Source organism: Eumetopias jubatus, unplaced genomic scaffold (assembly GCF_037043125.1).
Source record: "Eumetopias jubatus isolate StellerSeaLion01/CBP00866 unplaced genomic scaffold, mEumJub1_p1.0 scaffold_16, whole genome shotgun sequence".
NCBI classification, from domain to species: domain Eukaryota; kingdom Metazoa; phylum Chordata; class Mammalia; order Carnivora; family Otariidae; genus Eumetopias; species Eumetopias jubatus.
This window is the reverse complement of record NW_028274822.1, coordinates 337,014-357,475: the sequence shown is the minus strand read 5'-3', so window position 1 is coordinate 357,475 and position 20,462 is coordinate 337,014. Positions and strand designations below refer to the sequence as shown.

Genomic DNA, 20,462 nt, shown 5'->3' with positions numbered 1-20,462 from the left:
CCACCCACCCTGGCTGACCCGTGTGTGCTTCCAGGGGACCTGGGGAACCGCTCAGACTGAGCACGGTGGCCCCAGGACTGAACATGCCCCAACATCAACACTGGGAGTCTGAAACCCTCCCCGACGCTTGCTGCCGAAAAAATTCCTATACTCCTTATTTAGGGGGAAAACACGTCCCACCCCTACACACACACACACACAATTTCTTCTTGGCCAGCTGGAGACTGGGCCAGCACAGGCAGCCCAGCTTCATTCACAGCCTTCCACCTGCTCCAAGTTCTTGGAGGCTCATCGGAGTGAGCTGCACTTTGCCACTCACCCTAGCCGCCGGAGCAGTCTCGCCACGTTGTTCCCATTTCCAAGAGCTATTCTGTTGAGAGAAGAGCTGGAACAACTTACAGGAGATCGAAGGTCGCAAAGAGTGACCTTCGCCTACTTTTTTGATTAGAAGTCCACTTCTTGTGGGGCTCGTGAGAGCCTGTGGCCTCCCACTGACAGAACTCAGGGCACAGCGCTCTCCTGGCAAGCGGGACACGGGCCCCGGCTCCTTCTGCTCCATCTCCGAACGGCAGCCCCACAGACTCTCCACACCACCTCTCCGGTCTTTAGTGGAGCCACAGGTAGGTCTTCAAGAACGGAGATGGGCTCACAGAAAAAGACACCTTTGTATATTTTACTCTTCATTTCACTGTTGGAATTTTTACTGAATGCATAATTTAATTAAAAGTTAATTTTAATCAAGAGATTACCAGAAGGAATATAAAAATCTACCCCCAAAGCCGGACAAGGGTCCAGGCTGGGGATGCTGGCTGCCTGAGAGGACCACAGTGGTGTCACCAGCTTGGACCCGCTCTGGACCAGACTCGCTCTTGGACTTGGGGCCAGTGCTGGGCAGGGGGGGGGTGACTTATCCAAAAATTCAAAATATCACTTCCATGTATTTTCACCGTATCCTTTTGATATTTTTGATATCTTGCCCCCAAATGTAAACTGTGTCCATGATAAAATAATTGCTCAGTACACACAACTCCATCCCTACTTGCTCAACAGACCTGTCCATTTTCCTTGAAACACTTCTCTTGGCCTTTCTTTAAACAGGATGCCTCTCACCCTTTCCAGACATTCAGTGGTCAGGGCCCTCCCCTGGCCTGGCCCTCTTGGTCTGTTTGGGGGGCTGGTCTGTCCTGGGGCTGGTCTGTCCTGGGGGGCTGGCCTGGCCTGCGGACGGGTCTGTCTTGGGGGCTGGTCTGTCCAGGGGCTGTTCTGTCTGGAGCGGGAGGCCTAGTCTGTCTGAGGGGGCTAGTCTGTCCTGGGGGCTGTTCTATCCAGGGGGGCTGGTCTGTCCTGGGAGGGGGGGTTTCTTGTCCTTCTGGGGGCACAGGTCTGTCCGGGGGGGGAAGGGGAATGTGCCCTGAGAGAGCAGCCTGGGTGTCACAGGGGCAGAGCTGGACCCCAAGGAGAGGGTGCCCACCCTTCCCTGAAGACCCCCACGGCGAAGGAAGGACGGGGACCCATGCTCCATGTCCTGGGCCCCCACTCCGACCCATTCACGAGGCCACACTGGATCACGAGAGTTTATTGAATTAAAGTCAGCGTCCTGACAACTGAGTGCCCCCTCACACTGGGCACATGCCTCACTGCTGCAGTCGGAGACGCTTTAATCTGTAGTCATTTACTGCTACAGACACCCCGCCTCGTGTTTAAAAAATAAACATTGCCAAAGCATCTTACAGCCCAAACTAAGCAGATCCTCACTCAAACATTCAGGATTTTTTGAGGAAAACTCAGGAGGAGGAAACAGCTCTGAAGAGCAGACACCACTAGAGCTTTGGCACGGCCCGTGCGAACCCGCCCCAGAGCTGCCCCTCCGCCCCGCAGAGGGAAAGCCACACGGAAGCTGCAAGAACCCTCAAGACGCTGGGGGCCTGGGAGCTTGCCCAGGGCTGCTGGGCATGGCTGAGATGCTCCTGTAAAACAGACGGGGAAAGATACAGGGTGACCAGAGATGCCCGTGCCTGGCCACAGCCCCCCACCTTGGAACATCACCCCAGACCTGAGAGGAGTGTGGGGACACCGGCCTCACATGTCCCCTCTCCTGACTGGCAGGCCATCTCCCTGTCCTGGAAGATGGACGTCAAAAGCTGTATGCTGCAGGTGCATGCAATTCCCAGAATCCAGGGGGAACGCCCCGCAAGTGCGGCCATGCTCGGGGGATGGGTGCATCTGCCCAGACCTGGTCCCAGGCCCTGGCTTTCCTGGGAGCACACAGGGACAACCCCACCACACCCCTAGGACTCGTGGGGACCTCTAGACTCTGGTGCCAGCACCCCTGAGCTCACTCTGGCCAGGGCCCAGCCGGCACGGACACAGGCTTGCCCCCTCACTGCCAGTGGGGTCCACGCCAGCATCTCCCAGGAGGAGGCCAATGCAGAAATGAGGCATGGGGGCACACGGGACACCTCTGGGCCCCACGGCCAAGCTGAGGGCCGAGTCCTGAGTCTGTGAGGCGGCTGCACTGAAGGTGACCCGGACGAGGCCAACGCCAAGCACTTGTAATGTGCGTCCTCGTAGCTTCCTTTCCACGTGCACCAGGCGCATGCACAACCCCAACCACACCCTCTGTGCCCAGGCCCTGTCCTGAGTCCCCCTCGCGTACATGCTGTCACCAGGGCACCCACGTTTGGGCCGTTCTGAGACCAGGCTCTGTGCGCCAGGACCACGGGTTCTCCGGGTGCTACTGTTCACTCCTGCTCCCCAACCCCACCCATGCCGAGGGGCGCCGAGAGCCGGGCTGCAGGCCCCGGGGGCCCCTGCACGCTGACACCCGGAGAGGGCTTCCTGGTGCCCTCCAGCCCGTGGGAGCCCTAAGTCTGTCTTTTCCTGGGTCTGTGAGCATATTCCAAGTTCCAGACAGGTGTTTTTTGAGAGGAAGGAAGGGAACACTTGCTTTTCCATCACCTGAAAAACAGCCGCCGCCCAGCCCTGGGGTATAAAGCCCACCTGCGCTCGTCCTCGGGGCATGAGCACAAACGGTGGCACCCAGGCCCCCCACCAGCCCATCCCAGACCCACAGAGGCTGATCAAGATCCCAACAGCCAGGACATCTCGTTGGGCCATGGTGCCTGCCTGCCCCAGACAGGGAGGACAGGTGGCCGGGCAGGGCCCACGGCGGGAGGCCACATATCTGTGTCCTCCCTGCCACCTCAAAGGGCCTTGGCACTGGCAGGGTGCGCCACATGGGGGGCTGGCTTCTGGGGGTGGCGGGCGAAGGCATAGGCCTGTCCCAGAATGGCCAGGTCCACCAGCACCTGCAGCAGGCCGCACACGGAGAACTGCAGGGGGGCACCGTTCAGCAGGAAGTAGGCCGTCTTGAAGGTGTCACCACTGGTCCACATGAGCACCATCTTGATGCTGCGGAGACACAAGCCAGGGGTCAGGGGCCACCCAGGCCGCCACCTGTCCCCCCCCCCCCATCCCTCCCGTCCTCACTGTGAGGCCACGACATGCACAGCCCCAGGGACAGGAAGGCCCTGCAGCTGTCCGGGCGGGGAAGCCGACACAGTGGCAGGGCCCACGTGGCCTCACGAGTGTTCTGTCCCTCCTGGCTGCAGGCGTGTGTGCTGTGCCCCTCAGGAGACGTGCTGTGGCCTCAGACAGGAGAGGGAAGACCACCCCTCCCCACACGGCATCCCAGGGCCCACCAGGAAGGCGAGGACTGCCGGAGAACACCACTAGGCCACGGGGACGGGCAGCCTGGGCGGGAGGGGAGGTCCTCTCACCCAGAGCTTTCCCACCTGGCTGGGGAGCCCCCCGTCTGCACCCAGGGTGCCGAGGACAAAACCAGAGGCTGCCAGCAGAAGCAGAGCGAACCCCTGCTCTTGGGAACCCCTGCCTGGCCAGACCCCCCTCCCTCAAAAGATAACTGGAGGGCGATTCCATTTCTGGTCACCGATGCCAACCCCCCTTCAAACGTTTCGGATCAGTCCACAGGGGGGCAGGGATCCTCGTGGGTGATGAGGGAACTATCACTCACTGCCCACATCCCCCACACACGTCTCTGCGCACAGCTTCGCGTGCCCTGGCTTCCCAAGTCAAGGGCACAAACACCACTGTGTTTTCCTGCACAAGTATATTTAAATCAGACCCATTTCCATCAGCAGCCTGAACCTCTAACAGCTAATTAAACCAGACCACAGAGTTTGAGAGGGGGGCTGTTGCCAGGTGGCAGGAAGGGGGGGTGAAGATCCCCAAGCAGACAGGATGCACATCAGAGCTGCCAACACCAGGCCAAGGGCCAGGCAGGCACTGAGCTCCTGGAGAGAGAGAGCCCCTCCACCCTGAACAGCCCTCCACCCCCGGGCATTCTGACCACCTCTGAGCCCCAGGCCGGTTCTTATTCCTAAAACCCAGGGTGAGGAGCCCCGTCTCCCAGCCCGAGGACAGAGCTCTGCGTCCCCTCCTCTGCCCACTGAGAAGCCCAACCAGCCACACAGAATGCAGACGGGGAGGGGAAAGCCCTCCTGACCTTACACATACACGGCTGCTCGAGGCTCCTCTGGGATGGTCACTGGGAAAATGGCCAAGGCCTGGCACGCCCCAAGCAGCTTGTCTGCAGACAGACACTCTACATCCAAAAGAGCCCATGGACACATCATATTTGGCCTGTAATACTGGCTCACACTGTATTTCAAACTTTTTGTTTTGAGGGAGCTGATAACTAATTCTGCATTTTTAAAATCCACATTATATATAATAGATCCTCTTTTTCTGGCTGCTTTCAACATTTGACTTTGGTTTTTAGCAGACTGTGATGTGATACATGTTTGGGATTTGCTGCACTTCTCAAATCTGTAAAGTTTATTTAACATCAAATTTGGAAAGTTTTCAGACAGTCCCTCAACTATTTTTGTCTGCCCCACACCCCTTCTCTCCTCTAGACTCAGATGACATCAATGTTAGATTTTTTGGTACTTTCCCTAAGTCTATTTTTCCCCCTGGTTTTTCTCTGTTGTTGAGAATGTATTTTTATTGATCTGTCTTCAAGTTCACAGACTCATTCCCGGGCCATCTGCATTCCACTACTGAACTCACAAAGTACATTTTTATCTGGCTTACTGTGATTTTTAATTTAAAATGTTCTGTTTGGTTCTTTTTTATAGCTTCCATTTCTTTGCAGAGATGTCCCATTTTCCATTCATTTCAAGAGTGTTTGCTCTTCTCTCTGGACCAGTTTCCCAGTGACCATTCCCAAGCCCGGGTCCGCTTGGTTGACTGTGTTGTCTACTGGTTGTCTTCTCCTTGGAAAGCTGTTGAGATGTTCCTGATGCTTCCTATGCTGAGTAATTTTGGTTTGTATCCTGGACATTTTTAACATTATATGATGAGACTCCAAGTCTTATTAAATCCTATGGAGAATGTCAGGTTTTCTGTTCTAATAGGCAACTGGCATGGTTAAGTTCAGGCTGCAAGTGGGCTGCAATTCAAGTCAGCTCCATTTTCAAAGCCCCTGCGGTGCCATCTGGGTCTATACTTTGTGGGCAGCACTTAGTGGGCTGGTCTGGGACGTGGCAGTGGTCTACCCCACAATTCAGTTCTCAACTCCTTTGGGATGTAGGTTAGGGCCAAATCCATGCATGCATAGCTTGGGGGTGAGCCCAGGAGTTCACATACAACTGCACAGGATCCCTGTCCCAAGATGCGTCCACTCCTCCATCTCCCTGACTCTGTGCCTTGGGGACACTCTTCTGCCGTCTCCTCCGGCTGGAAAGCCAGGGCTTGAGTCTCGTGGCCCTGCTGTGCACCTTCCATGGCTGACCTGCCTCCAGGTGCACGAGGTGGGAGGGTAGAGGAAAGAGCCATATGGGATTCCCCTCCATTCTCAGGATCTTCCTCCTCTGCTGCCCTGGGGCTGCCTCCAGCTTTGAAGAACGCCACTTCCGGACTGGGGCCTGCCTGGGGCCTGGGGGTAAGAGCAAGGCCAAAACACCAGCAGCCCCAGCTCTTGCTCACCCTTTCCCACACTCAGAGCATGGAGGCTCCACTGGGAGCACTTCCTGCCCGGCCCAGGGCAAGTCCTGAGCTCCAGGCTGTGCTGAATTCCAGGCTGGCAAATACGGAAGGGAAAACAGAGTGGCCCATGCCAGTCACTCATGGGGTTTCCTTCCCCCACCCTGCCCACTTCCGCTGACCGCCGGAGTCCCCAGAGCTGCTCCGCACCTTCTGTCCAGGCTCTCAGCTGCACTCGAGGGGAGAGATGGGCTAACCCCCGGCAGCCCCGTGAAAAAGATCTGAGACTGGTGGTTCGGGTCGGTGTTCCGCCACTGGCCATGTTCCCCAACTGGTCCCTGTAGACAACTGGCCTGGTCCAACCCAGACGAGGCAGCTGAGGAGCAGGAGGGACGGTGCTTGCTGCCGTGACGGTTCCCACACCCTGCACTACCCAAGGTTGTGCCCTAGCTCGGTCCGGATGGTCCTGGTCTGGAGCACCAGCTGGGGATCTCGGCATGCGACAGAAAGGCCCTCCGGGGGGCTGGAGCAGCAGGTGGAGCACCAGGAGCTCAGGCCAACTGCACACTTAGCACCGGTGGGGGCCACGGAGGTGAGGACACACCAGAGTGACGAGCGGAGGGAGGGAAGCAGGTCAACCAGGAGATGGAGCCGAGTCCCGCAGGCCTGGGCTGAGCCCACCAGGAGGATGCAGGCACCTGGCCAACCAGAGCTGAGATGTACCATGTGAACTGCACCAAGGAGGGGCCAGACTGCCCGGGCGGGGCTGCTCTCAGCTCCCACGCTCACACCCCTGTGCTTTTCCAAGGAAAACCCACACCCACAGAGCAAGCATTTCAAGGAGAAGCTCCAAGAGCAACCCATGTTTCTGCAAAAGGCCATGAAGACAAGGAGAGAAGCAACAGGGCTCAGCAAAGGAGTCCAGTTCCGTCTTCCAGAATTAAGAGCTCAAGGCACAGTCTTCCCCAGAAACAGCCACACTTTAGTAGGAGACGGAAAGACCTCCCTCAAAACACAATAAAACCTAACGAGCCACAGAGATGGTTCTAGACCAAGCAGCAGGGTCTGTCAGGGGCCCTGGCTGGAACCTTCTCAAGTGGACCTATGTGGGGAGCAGCTGGGGCTAGAGTGACACCAGCCTGGAAAGGCTCCTCAGGGCTGGGCCGTTCCTGGGGTGAGGAAGCTCCCGGCCCCCTTGAGATGGCCACCTTGCAGGGAGCTGGCCCCTCCATTCACTGGTGGCTCCCAGCAAGGCGGGACTCCACACAAAGGCCCACAGCATGCTCCCTGTGGGGCAGGCAGAAGGTGCAGCTGGAGCCAGGCCCAGGACCCCCGCCCAGTGCCCCGTCAGAGCCCCATCAGAGCCCCCGGGCCCTGACCACACAGGTGCACTTTCTACCCCCGCCAGTGGAGACGTGAGGTCACTGCTCCGGGCGGGGCACCGACTGATGTAAGGACCATTCTTAGCTGCACAGATGCCTCACCCAGCCGTGGCCCTTGGGCCGGCATGGCTCAGGCTCAGGAATGCGACAGCCTTGATGAGGCCCCACACCAGCCGCCTCAGTGCGGGACTCAGGGTGGGGTGGGGGCACCACAGTCAGGTCAAATACTAATCGAGTATTTGGACAAGCACTGCCCTGAGTGGTCTGCTCATCAGGAAGGAACACCCTGGTGCAGGGAACAAGGGCTCTGGATGGAGAAGCTCAGGCTGTCACCCCAAGACCCTGAGGTGCCCTGCCCCCACGCCTCCCAGGACCTTCAATGAGCTGTGAATTCCCATCACCCACAACTATGGGAGGGAGGGACGAGCCCCAGAAGTTGGGCTATCACCCTACAACATGCCAGGGATGTATGTCCTGGAGACCCCCTTCCTTGGATGGAGGAAACTCAACCAGCCCAGAGCTCCAACAATGCAGGAAGCCCAGACTGTCACCTCCCATGCCCCAGGCCACGTCCTTCCTGCTCAGGCTGGTAGCCTGGGAGCTGGATTCCTCTGCCCATCACCAACTCCAGCTGCTGCCTCCTGCACCTGACCATGTCAACTCCTGTGGCCTCCCCAGCCCCCTCCCCTCACTCCCACCCCCAGCCTAGACCCAGACCTTCCCCTTTCCACCTATCAAAAGCTCTCTGTAATTCAAAATCCATCCAAAACACATCCCAAAGGAGTAGGTTTTTGTGACCTTGGGTTAGACAGTGGTTTCTTGGGTATGACAACAAAAGCATAAGCAACACCCACCCACCCACACACACAAACACATTAGACTGCAGCAAATTTAAAATCTTTTGTGCTTAAGACGAAAGTGAAAAGACAACCCACCGGATGGGAGAAAAAAATTGCAAATCATATGCCTGATAAGGTTCTAGTATGCAGTGCATATAGGAACTCTACAACTCAGTAATAAAAAGACAAACAACCACACTTAAAAATGGGCAGAGGCCTGACCAAAGAAGATACACAGATGGCCAAAAAGCACATGACAAGATGCTCAACATCAGTAGTCATCAGGGAAATGCAAATCAAAACCACACTGAGATCCCAGGTGACACCCACTAAGATGGCTAGAATCAAAAGACCACATAGTAACAAGTGTTGGTGAAGATGCGCAAGGATCAGAACCCTCACACGCCACCGTGGACACAGCATGGCAGCTCCTCAAATAATTCAAAACAGATCTACCATCTGACCCAACGATTCCACTGCCGGTCTATTCCAAGAGAAATGAAAACAAATGTCCACACAGAAACTTGTACATGAATTTCAAAGCAGCATTATATTGGCCAAAAAGATGTTGAACAACCCAAATGTCCATTGACTGAAGAACAAAAGTGGATATATCCATACAATGAAATATTATGGTCCAGCCTCAGGAGTGGAGCATGGGTACGCTGTACGTGGAGGAGCCTGGGAACACTGTGAGGTTTTACATGACTCCACTTATGTGAAGTGTCCTTAGAGACAGCAGATCAGTGGCTGCTGAGGGCAGGAGGTCGGGAGGAAATGAAGAGTGATCACCAGCAGGTACAAGGTTCCTTTTTGGGGTGTGATGAAAATGTTCTAACATTACACGGTGGTGGTTGCACAACTCTGTGGATAGACTAAAATCCCCCCAACTGTATACTTGAAATGGGTAACAGAACCCCTCCAGCTCCCATGCCCTCTCCAGGTGCACCCGTCTCCCCAAATCTGCACCTGAAGCTCTCTGAAGAGCTCATCTGAATTACCACATAGATGTTTCTTATAAATCATTATATTGCCATTTATATATCAAATTTTGCTGATCCATTCACCCATCAATGGACACTTGAGTTGCTCCCACATTTTAGCTGTTGTGAATAGTGCAGCTAGAATGTGAGCGTACAAATATCTCAGGACCCTGCTTTCAACCCTTCCGGGCAGATACCCAGAAGAAGAACCGCTGGATCATATGGTGATTCTATTTTTTATTTTTTAAGGAACATCCATACTGTTTTCCACAGGGGCTACACTGGTGTGCATTCCCACCCACAGTGGGTGAAGGTGCCTCTTTCTCCACACCCTCACCAACACTTGCTGGTTTTCTTTTTCTGGGAGCAGCCGTCCTACTCGGTGTGAGGTGGGACCTCAGTGTAGTTTGAGCTGCATTTCCCTGATGATTACGGAAGCTGAGCATCTTTTCTTGTGCTTATTGGCCACTTATACATCTGCCTTGGAAAAATATTTTTCCAGTCTTTTATTCATTTTTAATTGGATTGTTTGGTTTTTTGTCATTGAGTTTTAGAAGCTCTTTCTATAGTCTTTTTTTTTTAATATTTATTTATTTATTTGACAGAGAGAGAGAGAGCATAAGCAGGGGCAGCGACAGAGAGAGGCAGGCTCCCCGCCAAGCAGGGAGCCCGATGAGGGGCTCGATCGCAGGACCCTGGGATCATGACCCGAGCCAAACTACAGTCTTAATACTAATCCCTAATTGGATAGATGATTTGCACATATTTTCTCCCATTCTATAGGTTGCCTTTTTACTCTGTGGATAGTCTTTTGATGCATAAAACTTTTTGATTTTATAAAGTTTAATTTGCCTTTTTGTTTTTTCCTGTGCCTTTGGTGTCACATCCAAGAAATCACTGCCAAATCCAATGTCATGATGCTTTTCTCCTATGTTTTCTTCTAAGAATTTTATGGTTTTAGGTGTCACATTTAGGTCTTTGATCCATTTTGAGTTCATTTTTATATATGGTGCCAAGTAAGCGTCTAACTTCATTCTTTTGCATGTGGATATCCCATTTCTCCGAACCATTTGTTGAGAAGACTGTCCTTTCTCCACTGAATGGTCTTGGCACCCTTGCTGAAAATCATTTAACTATATATGTAAGGGTTGTTTCCAGGCTCTCTACTCTATTCCAGTGGTCTATTTGTCTTTATGCCAATAACACACTGTCTTGATTACTGTACCTTTGCAGTTATTTTTGAAATCTGAAAGTGTGAGTCCTCTAGTTTTGTTCTTGAGATTGTTTTGACTTTTTGGGGTCCCTCAATATTCCATATGAATTTTAGGACTGGTTTTTCTATTTCTTCAAAAAAACCAGAAGGATTTTGATAGGGATTCCATTAAATCTGAGATTGCTTTGGGTAGTACTGACATTTAAACAATACTGAGTCTTTCAGTCCGTGAACATTTACTTATGTCTTCAATTTCTTTCACCAGTGTTTTGTAGTTTTCATTGTATAAGTCTTTTACCTCCTTGGTTAATTCCTAAGTATTTATACTTTTCATATCATCATAAATGGAACTGTTTTTGTAATTTCCTGAGTGCCCTGTAACCTGCTCTTGGTTGCACTGGGGGATTAAGCTGTTGTGTCATTTCCTACATTAAGAAGCCTGAATCTTGGGGTGCCTGGGGTGGCTTAGTTAGTTGAGCATCCAACTCTTGATTTAGGTTCAGGTAATATTCTCAGAGTTGTGGGATTGAGCCCCGTGTTGGGCTCTGTGCTCAGTGGGACATCTGCTTGAGATTCTCTCTCTCCTTCTCCCTCTGCCCCGCCCCGCCACTCTCTAAATAAATAAATAAATAAATCTAAAAAAGAAGAAGAAGAAGAAGCTTGAATCTCTGCCTTCTAGAGATGTCTGTGAACTCAGCTTCCTATCCATGGATCACAGCCTCCAGCCATAGGCATCAGCAGCCTCTACTCTGGCCTGCCTCTGACCCATTGACAGTCCTTTCCCATCACAGAAGCTTGCACTTGGAAAATTGAGACAATGTTGGATTCAACTGCCAGGGTATCCCCTGTATGCTGGATATACTAAGAGCTGCCTACAGGATCTAACCAGTAAACAGTGACAGCCCAAGTGCAGCCAAACACTCAGGTGGGCTTGGAAGCAGCAGGTACCAGAGCAATGTGAGCCCACTGTGAGCATGCTGTGGCCACAAATCAGGTGGTTAGCCTCAGTGAGTCTGCAGGTGCCAAGGGTCCCCAGGGAGGGGATACCCTGTCTCAGCCACTGGACAGGCCTCCAAACAGCACATTCAGATCTAAAGGTGCACACTAGTCGTCTTCTGTCATGCTTCACTTGAATAGACCCATCCAGGGAGAATTGGGTAAGGAGGGGGCTATAAGCCATATCACAGGAGGGATGGCCAATGGACCTGAGGGGGATCAGCACAGAGAAAAGGCCCCCAGGGAGGTGGGGTCATGATGCTACCTTCACACACACAGGACCATCCTGGGAGGGGCTGAGGGTCTGCATGGATCTCAGGGAAAAAGGCATGAGAGGTTCAGCTACTACTATGGAGCCATTAACAGAGCCCTGCGCAGGTGTACTCACACCTGGGGAGGAAGCTCCCCATCACAGGAAGCAAGTGCTAGAGGAACACCTGGCAGGAATGACAAAGATTTTGAGCAAGCCCACCCAAGGGGACCCCCGAAATTCCAGTGGACACCCTGTTCCAATGCCATAGGTGACTCTCATGGGGCCAGGACAGGAAGTAGAGGGCTCCACCCAAGGCCTTTGAGACCCGTTCCATACTGGCCTTCCGTGACTTGGGGGACATTTGAAGACATGGATGGCAACAGCACATTAGCTCTGCTGTGACACACAGCTACCACCAAGAGGTAATCCCATGACACAGCCTCTACCACTGGTCGCCAGGGCCACCTCTGCACATGTCTACACTCTGTGGGCAGAGCCTTCTCTCTTCTTATCCCCTCTCCTATGCTCAGCACATTCCTCCCACTACGATGCTTCAGGTTCATCCTTAAAGACCCCGTACTGTGTATCTGCTTCACAAGACAGTCTCAGCATCCCCTTACCTGTTCCAAGCTAACACATCTGCTCACGCATCAAGACGTCTGTGCTCTTACCCTGGCAGTTTTGCAAATATAACTGAAAATACAGCAGCCAGGTTTGTACACATTTGGATTTTTACCGAACATGTGGGCACACTGGTACCAAGAGGTACGGTGAGAGCAACACGTGCCGCCTACCTCATGCCCTCAGTGGACTGGTGGCAGTAGTTGCGGTAGAGCTGGGGGACACCCAGCGTGGCCTCAGTCAGCACAGCCAGGAAGCCCAGGGTCTCCACAAACAGGGCTGAGTCGATGGACAGGTATGTGACATAGCCCGCCACGCCCGTGAAGGCCAGGACACACTGCACGTAGTCCCCAAAGCTGCTCCAGTGCCAGAAGTGGTGAGGGTCAAAGTCTAGGGCGAGAGGGAGAGAGAAATGTAAACTAGGCATACAGGTCAAGGTCAGCGTGAGGAGAGAGGATGTGAACTGAGGTGAAGGTCAGCATGAGGAGAGATGAAAACTGAGTGAGGAGGTCAAGGTCAGCACGAGGAGAGATGAAAACTGAGTGAGGAGGTCAAGGTCAGCGTGAGGAGAGAATGTGAACTGAGTGAGGAGGTCAAGGTCAGCATGAGGAGAGAATGTGAACTGAGTGAGGAGGTCAAGGTCAGTGTGAGGAGAGATGAAAACTGAGTGAGGAGGTCAAGGTCAGCGTGAGGAGAGAATGTGAACTGAGTGAGGAGGTCAAGGTCAGCATGAGGAGAGATGAAAACTGAGTGAGGAGGTCAAGGTCAGCGTGAGGAGAGAATGTGAACTGAGTGAGGAAGTCAAGGTCAGCGTGAGGAGAGAATGTGAACTGAGTGAGGAGGTCAAGGTCAGCGTGAGGAGAGAATGTGAACTGAGTGAGGAGGTCAAGGTCAGCGTGAGGAGAGAGGATGTGAACTGAGGTGAAGGTCAGCATGAGCAGAGATGAAAACTGAGTGAGGAGGTCAAGGTCAGCGTGAGGAGAGAATGTGAACTGAGTGAGGAAGTCAAGGTCAGCGTGAGGAGAGAATGTGAACTGAGTGAGGAGGTCAAGGTCAGCATGAGGAGAGAAGGTGAACTGAGTGAGGTGGTCAAGGTCAATATGCAGAAGATAGATATGGGCTTTGGGGCTCCATATGCTCTTGACCAAGGCACTTGTGAGGGAACCTTGATACAGATATGGATTCAATGTAGAGATGCTAAAATCCTTAAATCCACTATAACATAGTGCAGGGATTGTATTGGAGCCTCTTGAAATCTCTTTTCTGGGTAGAATCCTCACTCCTTCCTCCACAACTGCATTAGTTAACCACGTGTCTCCATCTCTTCAGATGTAAAAGAGGAATAACATAACCTGCCTCCTACAGCTGTTGTAATAGTTACACGAGTTAATCTTATGAACCTTATAAAGTGCCCAGCCCATAATAAGGGCCCAATAAAGGTATGTACTTATCATCACTACACACTTTGTTGATGGAATGTTATCGTTTGCTCGACAGATGTGTCCTACGGAAACGAAACTCTAAGCACTCACAAATCAGCAAACTACATGAAGTTCCTGGGCTTTGGCAGATAAACAAGGGAGGTCCTGGGGACAGAAGTGGCTTCAGGGAAGGTCAGGAAAATGGGGACAAATACAGAGAGAACATGAGGGGGCATGATTTGCCCCAAGACAGGCCTGGCCCTTAGACTGGCAGGGTCTGGAGCCAGGGCACCCCACCAGGGCTGCAGGCATGGGCAAGGGTGCGGGGTGGCGGGGGCTGGCCATCCAGGGGCCGGGAAGTACCCTAAGGGGAATATTCAACCTGCACACATGTGCCTGTCCTCCCAACCCTGGGCTCTCCCTTCTAGCTCCACTCCCTCTCTCCATATGAGAACATAGCCCAAAGTCTGAGCTAGAAAGGGGAAATGCAGGCAGGAGGGCCAGAGGAGGGATGAATGCATTCTGCAGGCATGACAACACTTCCCACAGCAGGGCAGGGTATGAGCCAGCTGTGCTTCATGGACAAACCCCAGCTGCCACATGGGGGTGGCCTGAGTGTGCAGGGGAGCCTAGCACACAGAGCTGGGGGCAAACACTGAGGTATTCCTTACAGAGAATATGTAATCATGAAAGGATACAGCAAGGGGACGAATCTCAGACCTGGCTGAAGTTCCTGCCTTTGTGCCTGAGGAGGGGAGAGAACGTGGTCAGAGCTGAGAACTTGGGCCAGGACAAGGATGAGCTGAGGATACCAGGTCAGGGTCCAGGGGGCCTTAGGAAACAAGGCCCAAGGTCAATCTGTCGGAAGCCTTTCTATTTTAGGTTCTCAAGGAGCAAGTCAATTAACAAATGACTAAAAGAAAATCCTTACCAAAAATTTCTGAGAAAAGACTGAGGCTAGACCCTTACCTTAGCATATACAAAAATCAATTCAAAATGGATCAAAGACCTAAACATGAGAGATAAAACTCTTAGGAGAACATATAGAGGGAAAAACCTTCAGGATGTTGGATTTGTCAATGGTTTCTTAGATGTGACAACAAAAGCAAGGCAACAAAAGAAAAAATAGATAAATTGGATGACATCAAAATTTTAAACTTCTGTGTTCCTAGGGAAAAAAAGCTCTTTGACATTATTGGTCTTGGCAACAATTTTTTAGATATGACACCAAAAGTGAAAGCAACCAAAGCAAAAATAAATGAGTGGAATTACATCAAACTGAAAAGCATCTGCAGAGCAAAAACAACCAGCAAAATGAGAAGGAGACTTACCGAGCAGGAGAAAATATCTGCAGACTGTCCCTCTTACTCCAGGTTTATATCCAAAATATATATGAAACTCATACAACTCAAAGGCAAAAAAAAAAAAAAAAAGCCAATCCAATTAAAAAATGGTCACAGGACTAGATTAGGTCTTTTTCCAAAGTAGACGTACAAACGGCCAACAGACATGTGAGAAGATGCTCAACATCACTCAGCATCAGGGAAATGCAGATTGAAACTATGATGAGAGATCACCTCACACCTGTCAGAACGGCTAAACTCAAGAGGACAAGAAACAGCAGTATTGACGAGGATGTGGAGAAAGAGAACCTTGAGCACTGTGGGTGGGGATGCAAACGGGTGCAGCCATTATGGAAAACAGCATGGAGGTTCCTCAAAAAATTAAAAATAGAGCTACCACATGATCTAGCAATTCTACTTCTGGAATATAGCCAAAGGAAATGAAATCACTATCTTGAAGAGATACCTGCACCCCATGCTCACTGCAGCATTACTCACAATAGCCAAGACATGGAAACAACCTCAGTGACCATCAAGAGATGAATGGATAAAGAAAACGTGCTATATATATAACACAATATTATTCAGCCATTAAAAAGGGGGGATGGGGACAGAAATCGTGCCTTTTGTGCCAATATAGATGGATCTTGAGGACGTTATGCTAAGTAAAATCAGTCAGAGAAGGACAAGTACTGTATGCTCTCACTTCTATGTGGAATCCAAAATGACAAACTTACAGAAACAAGAGTAGAATGGTGGTTGTCAGGACTGGGGGTGGTGGAGATGTCAGGCACCAACTTCCAGCCATATGATGAACAAGTTCTGGGATCTAATGTACAGAATGGTAACTATAATTAACAATATTGTATTATACACTTGAAAGTGGCTGGGGCACCTGGCTGGCTCAGTTCATTGAGCATGCAACTCTTGATCTTGGGCTTGTGAGTTCAGGCCCCACTTTGGGTACAGAGTTTACTTTAAAAAAAAAAGAAAGAAAGAAAAGAAAGGAAAAAAAAGAAAGGTGTAAAGAGAGTAGATCTTAAATGTTAAAAAAAAAAAAAAAAGGTAAGGGGCACCTGGGTGGCTCAGTCATTGGGCGTCTGCCTCCAGCTCAGGTCATGATCCCAGGGTCCTGGGATCGAGCCCTGCATCGGGCTCCCTGCTCTGTGGGAAGCCTGCTTCTCCCTCTCCCACTCCCCCTACTTGTGTTCCCTCTCTCGCTGTGTCTCTCTCTGTCGAATAAATAAATAAAATCTTAGAAAAAAATAAAAAATAAAGTACATGAGGGTGTAGAAGTGTTAATTAATCTTACTGTGCACTTATTTCTTAATATATGTGTATTAAATCATCACACTGTACGTCTTAAGTGGTTATATGTCAATAATATCTCAATAAAGCTGAAAAAATTAAATTTTTAAAAAAACCTCTGTGTTTCAAAGGACACATCAACAGAGTGAAAGGCAACCCAGGGAATGGGAGAGAATCACATATCCAATAAAGAACTTGTATGTAGAATATATAAAGAATGCTTACAACTCAAAAAACAAACAAAGAAACCCCATGTTTAAAGGGGGCAAAGGAGCTGAACAGACAGTTCATGGTCAATAAGCACATGAAGAGATACCCAATGTTGTTAATCATTACGGAAGTGCAAATCAAAACCACAATGAGCTACAACTTCACAACCATTAGGATGGCTGCTATTAAACAGAAATCGGTGTTGGCGAGGACGTGGAGAACCTGGGCCCTTGTCACTGCTGGTGGGAGCACAGAATGTCTGCGGCCACCGTGGAAACAGCAGAGTGTCCTCGCAAAATTAAACACAGAACTACTGTGTGACCCAGGATTCTCCTTCTGGGCATGCACCCAAAGAACTAAGAAGCAGGGACTCAAACAGACATCCGTGCAACCATGTTCACAGCAACAGTATTCACAATAGCTGAAACACGGAAGCAATTCACTGTCCATCAACAGGTGAATAGACAAGCAAAATGAGGTCTATACATACGACAGTATTATTCAACCTTAAAATGGAAGAAAATTCTGCAATATGCTAAAACACGATGAACTTTGAGGGCATTATGCTGAGTGAAATAAGCCAATTACAAAAAAGAAGAGAAAACAGAGTCCCCATGCCACCCCGGGTGGCAATTCTAATCCAGAGCGAAGGAAGCAAAAGGAACAATTCATCACCATCACCACTGCTGCTGAAAAGGTGAGGCATCCTTCCACTCTGGTAAAGTCCAGACTGTAGAGGAAGAAGATCCCAAATGAGAGGGGTATTGACAGGTAAGCAGCCGAGAGAGGTGAGGGGCATACAAAGGCCAGGAAAATGAAAACTGAGCTGCCACTCCCTTTCCAGTCCAGATGGAGCCACAGAGACCAGATTTACTCTCCCAAACAACTGAAAAATGGACAAAATATACATCTACGAAACACTGGACATGAGGCAGTAAAGGACAGTGACCTCTGGCAGACAGGAAACAGGTGACGTGAGCCCCAAATGCCCCAGGTTAGGCCTGGAGCGAGTTTCCAGGGAACCCAGGCCAAGGCCACAGAAACCCGCAGTGCGGGAGACGACACAACGTCCGGGCAACAAGGCAGCTGGAGTTGATGGGACAAAGCACCACCAAAGCAGGAGAACGCTGCAGGTCTGCACAGGGCTCTCCTCAAGCACTCAGCTGAGCACTGATCACAAGACCAGGGAAAGAACCAACCAAGAGGGTAACTATTCACAGTGCCCAGCGTCCACAAAGGGCCAAGGCTAGTGCCTCCCTATCAGCCAAAGCCCGAAACCTCAAAATTGACAGGGTTTTGGGTAGAACATTCACCGTGACCTTGCTTTCAGTGTGAGGAGTAACTAGTCCAGACTGAGCAATGCTCTGGTCCCACCTAACTAATCTGAAAAGCAAGATTTACAAAGATCAAAGTGTTTCCAAGTTACTCAACTGCATCCCCACAACAAAGCTCACGAATATTTATAGAAACTTAAAAATATCCAGCAGCCAACAAGGTAAAGCACATAATGTCTGACATCCGATCACAAATGACTAGGCATGCGAAGAAAAGGAAAATGTGACCTATAATGAAGAGACAAATTGGCCAACTGAAAAAAAAAACTCACAGCTGATATCAATGTTGAAATTAACTGACAAGGGTATCAAAACAGTTATTATAATTATATTCCATTTGTTCAAAAGGTTAAGTAGAGACACAGAAAATTATATATCATATATATTATTTAAGACCTACCCCCTGCCCAGGGGTGCCTGGATGGCCCAGTTGTTAAGCGTCTGCCTTGGGCTCAGGTCATGGTCCCAGGGTCCTGGGATCGAGCCCCGCATCGGGCTCCCTGCTCCGTGGGAAGCCTGCTTCTCCCTCTCCCACTCCCCCTGCCTGTGTTCCCTCTCTCGCTGTGTCTCTGTCAAATAAGTAAATAAAATCTTAAAAAAAAAAAAAAGACCTACCCCCCCAAAAAAACCATCTGGGGATAAAAATTACAACACCTGAGATGAAAAATATATGGATGGGATTAACATAAGATTAGACAAAGAAGAAAAGACTAGGAAACCTGAAGACAAAGGAAGAGAAGCTGCAAGATACGACAGAACTAAGGTAACGTTGTAATGAACAGACGCATTAGTGAGCTGTGGGACAACTTCGAAGGGCGTCCTTGTGCGGTCTGGGGTCCCTGAATTTTCGGGTGGGGGAGGGCAGAAAAAAGGACCAAGATCGCTGAAGGAAAGAAGGGCCAAAATTTTCCAAAATTTTACAAAACTTTAAGTCATAAATATAAGAAGCACAATGGACCCCAAGCACAAGAAACATGAAGAAAACCACATCAGGGCACATCATAATCACACTTCTCAAAACTAGTAATAAAAAGAAAATGAGAAAGGCAGCAAGAAAAAAAGACATCACGTGCAGAGGAACAAAGAGCAGTGACGTCAGGCCGCTCACCAAGCACAGCCCAGGCAGCAATATCTTGAACGGACCGGAAGAAAACCCGTCAGCTTAGAATTTACACCTCGTCAGCTTAGAATTTACACCTCGTGAAAATATCTTCCAACATGAAGGTGGGTGATAAAAACTTTTTTTACATTTCAAAGCTTAAAAAATCCATCACCAGAGACTCGTGCTGCCAGAAATGTTAAAGGAAGTCCTTCAGGCACCATATGGAAATACAGCTCTAACATCTTTGGCTAAGATATGGTAACTAAGGGGGAAAATGTATACGATTTTTTTCTTATAATTTAAATCTCTTTAATAAGTGACTGTCAGACAAAAATAAGAACAAAACAGTAGGGGTTCAGCATATGCAAAGCTGCATGTGCCAAACCATCGATCAATCACAGAGACAGGAGAGGCGAGCAGACCCACCCCTGGCACACACAGGTGGCCGGGCGTCCCCGGAGGGCAGACGAAGGGAAAGATGACCACTGTAAACCCCACAGCAAATGCCCATAAATGGACACAGAAAAAGAAAAATTAAAATTAGCGAAGAGAAATTAGAAAGTATTTTGAACTGAATGAAACGAAAAAGCAACATACAAGCCAAATGCACCACTGTGGAAAGACTCGCGGCCGCCTGCTTAACCTGCGATGTCTGCGCCAGAAGCAAGCGTGCCAGGGGTGAGGGAAGAAACAAGTTAAATGCAAAGTAAAGGGGCACCGGGGCAGCTCAGGCAGGGAAGCATCCGACTCTTGGTTTCGGCTTGGGTCGTGATATCAGGGTCCTGGGATCGAGCCCCGTGTCAGGCTCTGCGCTCAGCGGGGACTCTGCTCGAGATTCTCTCTCCCTCTGCCCCTCCCACTCACGCTCTTTCTAAAAAAAAAAAAAAAAATCAATCAATTTTTAAACCCAAAGTAAATAGATAAAAGGAATTAAGAAGGATAACAGAAACCAATATACAGAAAACAGAAAAAAAGAGAAAATCAATGAAACCAAAGCTAGATCAACCATCTCTAGCCAGAATGATTAGGAAAAACGAGAAGCTGTAAATGACTCAAAATGAAATAGATAAAACAAATAAGCATATATCCATCAAGAAGTTGAATGTGGGGCACCTGGGTGGCTCAGTTGTTAAGCGTCTGCCTTCGGCTCAGGTCATGATTCCAGGGTCCTGGGATTGAGCCCCGCATCTGGCTCCCTGCTCCCCGGGAGGCCTGCTTCTCCCTCTCCCACTCCCCCTGCTTGTGTTCCCTCTCTCGCTGTGTCTCTCTCTAATAAATAAAATCTTAAAAAAAAAAAAAGTTGAATGTGAATTAAAAACTTCCCACAAAGATAACTCCAGGAACAGACGGCTTCACTGGGGAACCCTAACAAATATTCAGGGAAGAAATAACAATTCCCCCCAAACTCATCTAGTAAATTGAAAAGTATGGAGTAACTCCCAACTCATTCC

The 20,462-nt window shown here is 50.1% G+C and overlaps 1 protein-coding gene across 7 annotated transcripts in view; it reads right to left on the bottom strand.

The window, feature by feature from the left end:
• Positions 1 to 1,561: 1,561 nt before the first annotated feature.
• Positions 1,562 to 20,462, bottom strand: part of SLC66A2 (solute carrier family 66 member 2) — a 55,623-nt gene continuing 36,722 nt past the window's right edge. For 3 of the 7 annotated variants that reach the window (XM_088019693.1, XM_088019696.1, XM_088019694.1), the window contains 3 exons: positions 12,467 to 12,683; positions 3,309 to 3,411; positions 1,562 to 1,967 (listed from right to left, as the gene is read on the bottom strand). In XM_088019693.1, coding sequence (XP_087875819.1) covers positions 1,821 to 1,967; positions 3,309 to 3,411; positions 12,467 to 12,683 — 467 coding nt within the window. In that variant the 3' untranslated portion in view covers positions 1,562 to 1,820. Of the gene's footprint in view, positions 3,412 to 12,466; positions 12,684 to 20,462 lie in introns of all 7 variants that reach the window. The other 4 variants (XM_088019695.1, XM_088019697.1, XM_088019699.1 and 1 more) reach the window with 3 other exon arrangements.